This window comes from Dendrobates tinctorius, unplaced genomic scaffold, assembly GCF_039654945.1.
Source record: "Dendrobates tinctorius isolate UK_male_01 unplaced genomic scaffold, ASM3965494v1 ptg000081l, whole genome shotgun sequence".
NCBI classification, from domain to species: Eukaryota; Metazoa; Chordata; class Amphibia; order Anura; family Dendrobatidae; genus Dendrobates; species Dendrobates tinctorius.
The window spans coordinates 18,936,844-18,949,982 of record NW_027361749.1 but is presented as its reverse complement, the minus strand read 5'-3'; the positions used below and the strand labels follow the sequence as shown (position 1 = coordinate 18,949,982).

The 13,139-nt window shown below is 41.2% G+C and overlaps 1 protein-coding gene across 5 annotated transcripts in view; it reads left to right on the top strand.

Annotated features, from left to right (window-relative positions):
• The window catches only part of RB1CC1 (RB1 inducible coiled-coil 1), a 179,269-nt gene that overhangs the window by 62,552 nt on the left and 103,578 nt on the right, over positions 1-13,139 (top strand). For all 5 annotated transcript variants that reach the window (XM_073583804.1, XM_073583801.1, XM_073583802.1 and 2 more), the window contains 6 exons: positions 1,341-1,527; positions 2,721-2,802; positions 3,998-4,059; positions 5,255-5,358; positions 9,772-9,898; positions 10,074-11,977. In XM_073583804.1, coding sequence (XP_073439905.1) covers positions 1,341-1,527; positions 2,721-2,802; positions 3,998-4,059; positions 5,255-5,358; positions 9,772-9,898; positions 10,074-11,977 — 2,466 coding nt within the window. The remainder of the gene's footprint in view (positions 1-1,340; positions 1,528-2,720; positions 2,803-3,997; positions 4,060-5,254; positions 5,359-9,771; positions 9,899-10,073; positions 11,978-13,139) is intronic.

The window sequence follows — 13,139 nt, the reverse complement described above, 5'->3', positions numbered from 1 at the left end:
AATATCCTGGGCCATTTTTTTCATCATCGGCGTCCGCTGGAAAGCATGCATCACTGTGTTTGACACCGACGAGCCACCTTGTTGGCGACGCAGAGTCGTTCAGAATAGCTGCTGTGTGACAACGTACCAGCGATCCTTACCAGGTCGCATCGTTTTCGGGATTGCTGCTGCGTCGTTGAAGAGATCTGCCTGTTTGGCTGCTCACTAGCGACCATGTAGCGATGCACCCGCGATCCCTACCAGGTCGTATCGTTGTCGAATCGCTGGTGTGTCGCTATGTGAAACGGGACCCTATCTCTTCAGCTGCTGAGAGACAGGGAGCAATCTAAGCAGCTAACTGCTGTATAGAAATGAATAAGCTGGATAGAGGTGGGATATTAAGAGTTAACTTATTTCTTGGGATGTAACTACTGCACACTCTTAGCTAGGGTCTGGCCAGGCACTAGTGGTCAAGCTCCATGCAAACCAGCTGTACGCAAGGAAAGATTTAAAAGGTTTGTCCACTGCTTGTAGAACCCCCATCTCGATCACCGTGTTTTCACCCAGTCAAATAGCACTTGTACTCCCCTCTGGTGCTGGTGCCGTTCCAGCTGTGTTAGCACTGTTATCACATTGTAATGTCATGCAAGTCCAGCACCCAATCAGCACTGGTTTCTCTCTTCCTGCCTTTGGATGAATCGCACATCAAGAGGAAGTGAGTGACCGGCCGCAGCGCTGACCTCTTGATATCTGATTTATCTGGAGGCGGGAAGGGTGAAGCCAGCGCTAATTGGGTGCAAGACTTGCGTGACATAACAATGTGATGACAGTGCTGATACCGCTGAAACAACGCCAGCATCGGAGGGGAGTGCAAGTGTTATTTTACTGGAAGCCAACAAGCTGACTGAGACTTGGTTGTCGGAGTACTGTAGTGGACAAATCCTTTATAGCTCTCATTGCTAGTGAATGGCAGAGAGAAAAAGCAAGTGAGTTGCAGACTGGCTTTTCATTATGTTTAATTACAATAAAATAATAACACTGCATAACAGAGGTAATATCAGTCCAGGCCATGATGCCAGTGAACCAGAACTTCTCTCCTTGAAAATGACCTTAAAGACAGAAACGGTCTTTTAGGATAATGGCACCAGCAGGATTTAGATTTAGGCTTTTTCACCTATTCCCCTTCTGACTCCGCGATGTAACAAACCCTACTCTTGTTTACAGATATAATGCAAGGCATTGCCACCCTCGTCATCCTCACACCTCTCTGGGCATCATAGAACATAATGCTCCTAAGTGAGCACCAATAGTCTGCAAGCATTGTCATATGGCATGGTTATGTATCACTTGTGTTTTTGTAGGTGGTGCTGCTTTGTAATGCTGCATGCTGATCAAGATGGGGAAAAACTTCAGGCTTTATTCAGACTATTAACAGAATTACTTGAAAGGATCAAAATAGTGGAGGCGCTAAGTACAGTTCCTCAAATGTACTGCCTAGCAGTGGTGGAAGTTGTAAGAAGAAAGATGTTCACAAAACACTACAGAGAGGTAAGTGCGGAGTGAATCCACTATCGAAAATGAGGTTTTAGGATTTTCAAAGGGTCATCAACCCCAGTCTATTTGAATTCCTCATCAAAATGTCCAGGTTTTTTTTTTTTTTGCTATAAAGATAAATATATTTTCAATATTTAAATGCATGTTTTAATGTTGGTATAGAAAAACGTCCAGGGGCTAGTGTGTTTTGGCATTGAAATGAGAACAGGTCGTTTCCTCCTCACTAGTTTCACTTTCCATAGATCACTGTTCAGCGTGTGTCTGTGGGAAGAGCAGCTGTGTGGTCCTGCTCTCTGAGCTGAGGCTGCTAGAGAGGGAGGATTTGTTACTGTGTGAGGAGGGCTTTGTTCATGTGGACGGGGAGGGCCTGTTGCAATGGAGGGTGAGGTTGTTGCTATAAAGGGCATGTTTTTAGTAGAGTAGGAGGAAACGACCAGTTCTCATTTTAATGCCAGAACACCCCCCCCCCTTGGACGTTTTTCTTACAAGCAAGAGATGATATCTAGCAAACCCTGCAAACTGGCCGCAGAAGGTAAATTACTTATTGTCAGCATTCTGCAGCCCACATATACACTTAGATTATGTGAAAAGCCTGAACAACCCCTTTAAAGCTGTCTGTTGCCAAATGCAAAATAAAATTGGCAGCGCTACTAAGAAGTAGTTTTTTTTTTTTCTTCTGTTGAGCATCACAGAGATCAGTTGACTGCAGAAACCATTAATGCAGATATCCACAAAAAGTCACCACTGTCATAGAAGCTATTGTTCATCTCGGAAAAGGGGAAAACTCCATTTTAGCTTCTTTGATGAAAATAAAAAGTCTCAGTATGTGGTGACATATTTTACATTTAATAAAGCATAAAAAACACTATAAAAATGTAGTAGGGTTACAATTGTGCTGACCTACAGAGTAAAGTTCTAATTTTTCCTGAATAGTGAATGCTCCATGGTGCTTTTTCTGCTACTTTGTCAGAAAAGTAATAAAACCTTTGGCTCTTTGAAGGCAGCAATGGAACTATGAAATGGCTGCTACTCTAAGGGGTTAGTGGTACGGTGTCGTATCAATATTAGTATTATGTTGTTGGCCCGGTACATGCTGTGACTGCTCACTAAGCTGTATGGAGTAGAATAGTATTCATTTTTTTATTGTTATTATATGTTTTTTAACTTTAGCATTTCTTCTGTTACAGTGGGCAAATGCCTTAGTAAAAGATGGAAAATGTCTTTATGAAAACGAGAAGGCAAAAAGGGAAACCTTTGGGAAAATCTTTAGTAAGTCTTGCATTGTCATGTTTGTCTAATGACATTTCGGCTGAGCTCACCCCTGCATCATTCATATGTGATCTAGAGATCCCAACAATAGTGTGCTAATATAATAACACACACATCAGAATTCTTTGTTCTGTTACATTCCTCTACTTCCCCATTATCCACAGAAGGTTTTAAGGATTCTAGAGCGTTTATTCTGTTTTAGAACCATGCAGATAGAGAAAAAAATGACAATGTTAGGCTATGTTCTCTTCACTTTTTGAGACTTCCGTCAGAGATATGTCTTGGGAGGGCTCCTGACCCCTATAATTGGCAGATTGTAGTAATGTTTTCCATGTATAGGTATACAGAGGTATACATGTCAAGTACAACCCCCCCATCCTCTCCGTAGCAGCATCCAAGATCTACATCCAAAGCAAGACCACCCCACCAGCACCATAGAATTGGTCACCAGTCCCTACTCCTCCCGCAGAGTTCTCGGTGTGATAATGGTTTCTCTGGAAGACAGTGAAGTGTGACATGACCAGCCTGTGACTTCATTGTGAACTGCTACAACCAGGGCTGTGGAGTCGGAGTCTGAGCCCATTTTGGTGGATTCAGAGTCGGTGTCATGGAAATTGAGGAATTGGAGTCGGAGGTTTGGCTTACCGACTCCACAGCCCTGGTATGAGGGAGTCCTAGTCGGTGTCTTAGAAATTAAGGAGTTGGAGTCGGAGGTTTGGCTTACCGACTCCACAGCCCTGGCTACCACCCCTGCAGCTCCAGGGCTCTACTAATGAGAAAGGCAGCAGAGATCAGGGAGCTCAGGCTCTGCCGCTCGCCACTTATTAAGCTGCCCCATGGTTTATGAAAATTAGCAATAGCATAATACAGCTAGGACCTGTAGTCCCACACATAGGTTCTGCATATGTCTTCACTTTTCCTTGCCTGAAAGGGTGAGTGAGCTGGAGAAGAGAGAGACTCTGGCCAGCATAACACAGCAGCAAATTACTACCAAGGCATCCTCTGCTGCCAGTCTCATAGAGGCAATGTGATTTTTTTTTTTTTTTTTTTGTATGGAAATGTAAATAAATTAATTTAGCCTGTGAGGGTGTACCTCTGGTTGTGAAGCGAAACCTTCTAACTCTATAATATACTTTTGTCATCGTGGTTCTGCAGGTCGACAATGTAACCGCTAATGTTATTTTTATTCAAACAGGGAAATCCTATTTAAGAAATCGTCTCTTTCGAGGACTTGACTCTTGGCCTTCATCTTTCTGTGTATGTATACTGTAATGACTCAATTTCTTTTTTTGTCTGCCATTTGATACTCTGAATTGTTGAAGCTAAATATTTTACAATTTTTTTGAGCAGGCATTACATTGCAAAATTAATTTGTCCAAAAAGGCCAATTTGGGGTCTGTGTTGTCACCCTTATGCGACTTCTTGATCGTGAGAGGCTGATAGCAGAAAGCTAGTGATGGATTTTTTTTTTTTGGTTTGTGTTGCATCCCAAAAAGCCGAAACTAAGCGCTCACTCAGATATCATTGATTTATCTTGTACACAAAAAAGCAGACCGTTATTCAGTGGTGTTTTGGAGTCCAAGGGCTGTCCGACTATTTCACAGACCAAGTACGACAAGTGGTTCTGTAAGCTCTAAGGCTGTGTGCACACGTTGCAGATTCTGCTGTGGAATTTTCCGCGCAGATTTTGCAGGTAAAATGACCTGCATTTTACCTGCAGATTTAGTGCAGTTTTTGTGCGGATTTCCCCTGCAGTTTTACACCTGCGGATTTCTATAATGGAGCAGATGTAAAACTGCAGCAGAACCGCACAAAAGAAGTGACATGCTGCAGTTTTAAAGCCGCACCAAATCTGCGCAGAAAAATCTGCAGCATGTGCACAGCGGTTTTTGTTTTACATAGCCTTAAATGGTACTGTACATCACTTGCAGTTCTGCAGGGCCATATCCGCTGCAGAACTGCAGAAGAATCCGCACCGTGTGCACACACCCTAACACTATGGTCCAAAATCTTTAGATTATAGCATTTTTTTTTAATACATGTGTTAACGTCATGTTTATTGAAAAACATAATAGGGAGATATTTTTTGAGGTGTGTCCATTAATTTACATAGTGATTATCTAAAGGGCCAAATGCCATTAATTCCGTTTAGTCCGGGTGCGGCTATTGGCTTGCCATGGGTGGGCAGCGTTTTGGGTGGCAGGATAGCCACACTGTATGTCCATGTTTCATTCCACCCAGTGAAAATTGTAAGTGTGACAATAATAATACTGTAATTTTCTTGAATGGATTCTATATGAGCCGCTATTTTATGTTATTGATTTGTTTATTGCATTATTTGGGTTATTTCATAATGCACCACATGTGCATCTCAAAGGTGTAGTTTAACAGCTTAAAACTCTTGATTTTTATTTTTGCATTATTTCATTAAAATTGTACATTTACAATTTAGACCCGAAAGCCAAGAAGGTTTGATAGTGAGCTTCCCGATATCTCTTTGAATGACCTGCAGTTTTTACAGTTGCTCTGTCCTCCAGAAGTCCAACTTTTCCTCAGGTATGTGTGTCTTTTGAAAATACATATGGTCTCCCTCTATAAATGTAGGATAAGTCTGCTTCTCCTACTGGATGGTTTTCATGTGCACAGCTGATAAGATGCCCTCTCCTTCATTTTCTTCTCCTTTCACAGCATGAATTTTCACATGCAGCCATAACACCTACATTCTGCCTACATTGTACGATATTAGATTAATTTTTTGGGTACACTCTTGTGGGTCAGGGGTCGCTGTTATCCAACTTAGAGGCGGGCAGATTTAGACCTTGGGCGTCTAGATATCCTACGGTCCTCCTCATGATTAAAGTGTGGGATAAAATTAAACAGTTAAGAGGAATCACGGGTTTCACAAAATACTCCCCTATTTGGGATAACCTGTATTTGCCGCAATGAGGTCGCTTAAAGGTTTTGCGCAATGGAGGCGAATAGGTATCTGGTGGCTGTCACAATTAGTGGATGATGGGGTTTTTAAGTCCTTTGACACACTGAGACGGGATTTTCCGCTCCAACACTCTTATGTTCTTCCAGTATCTGCAGTTGCGGCATGCCTACACAGTGCAGGACCAAATGAATAGTATATCTATACACCAGGATGCTATTGTCAGCAGGCTCGGGCTGCAGGCATCCACTAGGGGTTTAATCTCGTTTGTGTATGGTGGACTTCTTTCAGTGGTTTTGGTGAAGCATCCGATAGAAGCGCTGGCGAAGTGGGAGCAACAGTTGGGCGCCATTTCAGGGGATCAATGGGAATCTATTCTGTAGATGGTCCCCAGGCTGTCTCTTAGCGAACCCAATCGTTTGTCCCAATTGTATATTCTTTATAGAGTTTATAGAACCCCTAAATGGTTATTTGATATGGGGATGAGGATGGATTCGCAGTGCCCTAAATGTACGCTCGAGAATGCTGATATCTTACCTATGTTGTGGACGTGCCCCTGCCTGCAGGTATTTTGGATTCTGGTCCTTAATTTGATCCACGTGACTACAGGACAGGATATCCCGCGAGATCCCGTTGTCTGTGTCTTGGGTTATGTGGAGGATGTGGGGGGAGATCAATACCTTCAAACCGCTGTTGCCAGAATGCTTTATGCTGCTAGGAAGCTGATAGCATACCATTGGATTTCAGATAAGGTGCCATCTCGGGCAGAATACATCAATAAATTAAACTATATACTCTATAGAGAAAAAGCCATATACCTTAAGAGGGGACGATCGAATACTTTTGAGCAAATTTGGGCTGGTTGGCTGGACACCCCGGGTCTGCCGGCAGCAAACCTATTCGTCTAATAGCTGATGTTGGTCGACATTGTTATCCACTGTGTCTATGTGCATGTATTTTATATTTTCATAAGATTTGTGCATAATTTTCTTATTTCTTTTGTGGACCGGGCTGGGGGTGTGGGGTGTTGGGGAGGGTGGGATGGATGGTGATACAGTTGTTTTTCACTTGTTCGTTTTTATTCACATTTTCGTTATAACAATCTGATTAAAAAAAAAAATTTTTGGGTACAGAAAAAGTTTTTTGACATTTGCAAAGAACCTGCTGGCAAGGGAAAGAGGAGCAGGCTGCTGCAAGTTAAAACACCAGTGGGTTTTTTTTATAGCGGCACTGGAGTGATGTCATTAATGTAAGTTCTCTGCCGCTAGTATTATATTCACCACCCGCCGTCGTCTTTTATTGACTCTGCACTGGCCAGTAGTTTGCTGGGTGAGCAGGAGGAAGTCACAACTCAATGTAAGTCTGTGAGAGCCAGAATAAGGGTCTCGTAGACTTACGGTACATTGAGAACTTGTGACCTTTACCTCTGATTTCCGCCAAAAGTTGCAATCACAAGATGGTGAGACCGGAGCGGCGCCAGGAATATATGAAGATGTCAGCTGGTAAGTACAATGCTAGGATCAGGGAACTTAGATTAGTATCCCCACTACAGCACTGATAAAGCTTGCTGGAGTGGTGCTTTAAGGAAGAGGTCACTTTCTTTATAAGATGGACAATAAAGCATTTTTTTCTCAATTACGGTACATATCGTATGTTTATGGGGTCGTTGTCATCCACATGTTTTGAGTCCACTGTTATATCAATTTATTTAGTCAATCTTTATCCATTTGAATCCTCCTCCAAATTCCCAGTCGTTTCGGGTCTTTTTTTTTCCGACCTTCCTTGTCCTAACAAGTTGTCTTCTTTTTGAGCGTGCTTTAGAAAATGTAACAGGACTTAAGGATTGAAAGAAATTTCTAAATGTATATTTTAGGTTGCTTTTTGAAGAAAATAAATAAAACCTGTAACGTGCATTTTTCATGTTCCCATTCCTTTTGACATTTCATATTGCTCCTCTAGTGAGTCATAAGAGCAAGCAGGTGGTGACCTGGATCAAAATAAATCTTATTAAATTATGGTTGCATTCAAAAGCCGCACATATGATGTCTGGCATTGAAAATATTGCGCAAAGCAAGATGAATCCCAAGATGAGAAAGATTAAAGGTTTGCATGGTTGTACATCTCTCTGTCAGCTTAAATAGTTTCATCAAGCAGAAGCCCTTGGGGACCATTGGAGTTGTCTATTCTTTATAAAGCAGAAAAGTGGCATTTAATGAGGATCTGTCATGGAGATACATTTTTGGTATATAGTGGCAGCTATTATATGCCATAATAACTTTGAAATGTACCTATGTTTTTGTTTTTAATATATTTTCACTTTCTTATATGTCCTTCAGAACACTATAGTGGTCTGGTTCTTTAGACCCTCATTGTACACTAGAAAAAATCTCTTCTAAATTACACTTCTCACAGGAACAAGATTGTTCACTCTTCATGGGCATGAGTGCAAAGTGGTGTCCAAGCTTATAGACTTTTTATTGAGTCTGTACACTGCGTGCTGATGCAGGATCTTGGCTCTTCTGTCTTGAGCAGCTTCAAAGAACGTTTTTTATCAATCGGTTGAAGTGTCAGAATCTAGACTGCCGCAAATCCATAGGAACTATAAGAAGGGAAAACCTATTTTAATAGGATCTGTTGCAAAGTCAAAATCAGATTGTTTTTGCTTGCTCTTATTACTTATTCTTGCTGCACCTCTTAGGGCCCCGCAACACATAGCGACTCACCAGTGATCCCGACAACGATATCAACTTGTCAGGATCGTTGGTGAGTCGCTACATGATCGCTGGTGAGCTGCCAAACAGACAGCTTCACCAGCGATCAGCACTAGCGACGTCGAGCGCGCGGCGTCGCTGTGTACTTTAGTTACCAGCGCGCTGATGCAGGGAGCTGGTAACTAAGGTACACATTGGGTTTCTAAGGGGTGTGCGTCACTTAGAAACCCGATGTGTACCTTGGTTACCAGATCCCCCCCATCAGCGCGCTGGTAACTAAGGTAAACGCAGGGTTTCTAAGCACCGGCCGGTGCTTAGAAACCCTGCGTCTACCTTAGTTACCAGCGCGCTGATCTCCCGCCTGTCACATGCAGCGATGCGTGCTGGCCAGCGATCAAAAAAATGTCCTGGCTATTCCAGGGGGGCCGGTCGCTGGTCAGTGTCACACACAGTGATCTCGCTAGTGAGATCGCTGTTGCGTCACAAAACTTGTGACTCAGCAGCGATCTCGCTAGGGAGATCGCTATGTGTGACGGGGGCTTTAGTTTTCCATTTTTTTGGTCAATCTACAATACTGTTCCAGAGATATGGGTCTTTTTATTTAGTGTTAATTTTATGGTCATTACCAAAGAGGCGTGGCTTGCACGATCCTCTGGGGCGTGTCTTTAGTCTACTCTGCATTAATACTTTCTGAGCAATGCCGCATGGGTGAACACCATAAAACTTGGCACTGAATAAAAGGCCTCATATCTTTTGAGCCTGGATTTAAAAGGAAAAAAAAGAAAACACTGGCAAGCTGCGGGAATTAAATAATTGCAAAAACTGGCCTACTTTTGACTGAATAATGGGAAAAAAAGATGCTACTTCTTGTAAGGGTGCAGCTCAGTGGGCTTTCAGAAGTACAGAGCATGACTCCTTTATGGGAGTTTGGGACCATACATTGGGTGCAGTAGTAACTAGAACTACTCGTACATGCTTATATTCTGATGGCATTACCAAATCATTGCTTATTTTTGTGTAAATTTCACATATGTTCCAGTTTATATTATTTTAAACAGGACAAATCAGACTACACAATGCATAGGTTAAAAATGACAGGCTGTCTAGAGTTCAGAATACTCAAGTCTAATGTGAGAATGACCTTCTCCCCCTCATGGGAAGTCCAGTGGTCATTAAAGGTGACGTAATTTCTGGAATCTACAGGCAGCTCTGCTCTTCTTACTGAAGTGAATGAACTGTTCTGTGTCTCATGCCGTGTTCTTTATTTTTTATAAAAAAAAAGTAACTCACTGTGTATAATTTTAAGTTTGCCTTTTCTCTCTTTAGGGTTCCCTTACTTTGTGATTTTGAGCCTCTACACCAGCATGTACGTGCTCTACATAACTTGGTAAAAGCTGCACAAAGTTTGGATGAAATGTCACAGACCATTACAGATCTGTTAAACGAACAAAAGGTACATTTGTTAAAATTGTGCATACTGCCAAAGGAAATATTTGTTCTGCTAATTACTCAAAACTTTGGCTGGATAATTGCAACATATGTAACAGCACAATCACTTTTCTGTAACTTGACGAATAATACTGTTATCTCAGGACAACTTATCTCATATCCCTGCTTTTAATTTTTAGGCGTCTAATGGCCAGCTCTCCCCCCAATCTGTAACAACACCGAGGATTGAGAATGCAACCGAAATAACAACTACTACCTCATCCAAGTCTCCTCCATCACTCAGTCTTCAGGGTCCCATTTGTCCTTCTGTTGCCATTCCAGGACCTTTAGAAGAACTGTCTCCCGACAGCATTGACGCTCATACATTTGACTTTGAAACAATTACCCATCCAAATAGTGAACAGGCAATTAAACAGGGTTCTTTAGATTTGGACTCATTAGCGGATAGTCCAGAATCTGATTTTATGTCTGCGGTTAATGAGTTTGTTATAGAGGAGAATCCTGTCTCTCCTAATATCAGTGATACACAAAGTCCAGAAATGATGGTGGAGTCTCTGTATTCTTCTGTTATAAATGCAATCGACAACAGACGAATGCAGGATACAAAAAGCAAAGCTAAAGACGACAGTGTGGAAAACACTTATTTGAAAACTTGTCTGGAGAAGTGTAAATTAGTGGCCCAGGAATCGCAAACTAACTTGAGAAGTTTCAGAGAGGAGCTTTGCCACTTGAGGAAACACGTACAAAGGGAGCAAAGTGAATTTGCCAATGCTATTAAAACTGTTTTGTCTGAGATTCTAAATATGATCGAACGCTCCAAGGTTTCTCTCGAAACTGCCTTAAAAGCGAGGCATTTAGAGGAATTGCAGCGCTTGCAAGACACCTATGAGAATCGCCTCCATGTATCAAAGCAAATCCATGAATTGAATGAGGAAACCGTTGCGCAGTTAGAACTTGACATTGCGAGCCTAAAGGATGATTTGCAGGGTAAAGATAATGAATTTGCTGCAATTAGAAGGGAAAATGAAACCTTTCTTTGTTTACAGAGTGAGAAGGATGAAAAAGTTATCCGCCTTGAAAGTGCCATGAGGGAGCAGACGTGTGAAATTCAGAAGCTGAAGCAGTCTCGGGAAGCGGCGCTCGAGGATGTTAAGACTCTTCATGCCGAAAATGAAAAAAACCTTAAACTACTTAAGGAGGAATTGCTCATTTTAGAGCAAACACATTTAAAAGAGTTAGAAGAAAATTTAAAGCTCAGGCATGCAGAAGATATTGAAAATGTAATAACTGAACACAAGGGTAATGTGGAACAGATAAGGAATGAGAATAAGCTCATTATTGACCAGTTGCAGGAAGAGTCCACAGCCACTGCTCAGGAGAAGGACTTCCAATTGCAAGATTTGCGCTGTAGACTTTCAGAACTCGCAGACATTCGTTGTAAATTGGAGATGGAGTTGGCACTTAAAGAGGGAGAAGTAGACGAAATGAAGTTAGTCCTGGAGGAAAGTAAAATGCAACAGCAGGATGACTTACAATGTCAACTGGATGAAAAGACAGAAGCCCTAAAGAAGGAGATTGGAAACCTGAATAGCCTGATGCAGAGTCAGAAAGAAGAACATGAGCTAGCACTTGCCCAACTCAAAACATTATTGACAGCTGAAACAAATGAGTGGATTTCAGAACTCCTAGAACAAAAAGAAGCCGAAACCAGCTCATTGCAAAAAGACATTAGCCATTTAACGTCTATTCATCAAAAATCTAGAGAAACGGAGAGTAAGCTTCAGGAAGAAATAAGTGCCCTCCGAAGTCAACTAGATCATAGCTTGAAAGTGTTAGAAAAACAAACTGAAGACCACGAGAGGTCTCTAAAAAAGCAGAAAGAGGTCTATGAATTGTCAATTCGGGAATTAGAGGAAGAGCGAGATCAAATGCACAAGCCTAGTAGAGAAGTACCACAGATATTCCTGTCAGGTAAAGAGGACCCTGCACACCTCTCTCTTACAGATGTTGATGTGCACAGACAAACTTTTGAAAGTGAACTTTTAGAAAAAATTCAGTTCCTTGAGCTGGAGTTAAGTAAAAGGTAAGAAGAGATTTTCCCTTCTTTGCTTGATGCAAAAAAAAAAAAAAAATCAATTTAAAATTATTTTCTAGGCGTCCAGTAGGTTGCAAAACATTTACATTTGTATTTTTTTTTTTTATTTTTTTTTTTAAGTTTGTCCACAAATGGCTTTTGTCTGGGTCTGGTGTTTGATGAATGGTCTGCGTTTGAGGTACAAAGCTGTGGAATATTCCCACCGGAGCAAAATTTTACATGAGACGATATAATTTAGCCATGTTTTGGCCTTTTTTTCTATTCAACTATTATCCTCTGAAGCTGTACCAAGTTTTTGACAAGTAACAGACTTTCCTTTAATTTTTGTAAGAATGCTTTGCAACAAGGAGAGGAAACATAGAAAATGACATTGTGGGGCTCCGCCAATGTACAACTGACTTAGCTTAACCCCTTAATGACCTATCACATCTTTCTAGTTATAGGTTGTCAATAAATTTATGAAGCTGGATCAGGAGCTGAGTCTACTGTATGCGAGGAACTGCCTGTAACTGCAATGGAAATGTATACAGCTCTGGCAAAAAATAAGAGACCACTGCAAAATGTTCAGTTTGTCTGATTTTTCTCTTTATAGGTATATTTTTGAGTAAAATGTAAATTACTCTTTTATTCTATAAACTACTGACAACATGTCTTCGAATTTCCAAGCACTAAATTTTGTATTTATTTTCAGAAAATGAGAAATGGTCAAAATAACAAAAAAAAGCAGTGATTGCAGACCTCAAATAATGCTTAAAAAAACAAATACATAATCATTTAGAAACAACAATACTAATGTTTTAACTCAGGAAGAGTTCAGAAATCAGTATTTTGTGGATAACCATGATTTTTAATCACAGCTTTCATGCGTCTTGGCATGCTTTCCACCAGTCTTTCAAACTGCTTTTGGGTGAACTTATGCCACTCCTGGTACAAAAATTTAAGCAGCTCTTTGTTTGATGGGTTGTGACTATCCATCTTCCTCTTGATTACATTCCAGAGGTTTTCAATGGGGTTCAGGTCTGGAGATTACTTTTGGGATATTACTAGTACTAGTTTTGCCATCCAGCTTGTCCTATTGAAGAGGATTGTGAACACCACAACAGGGTTTTTTATACTTTCCTTCATTAAATAAGATTTTGTTGAGGTGATC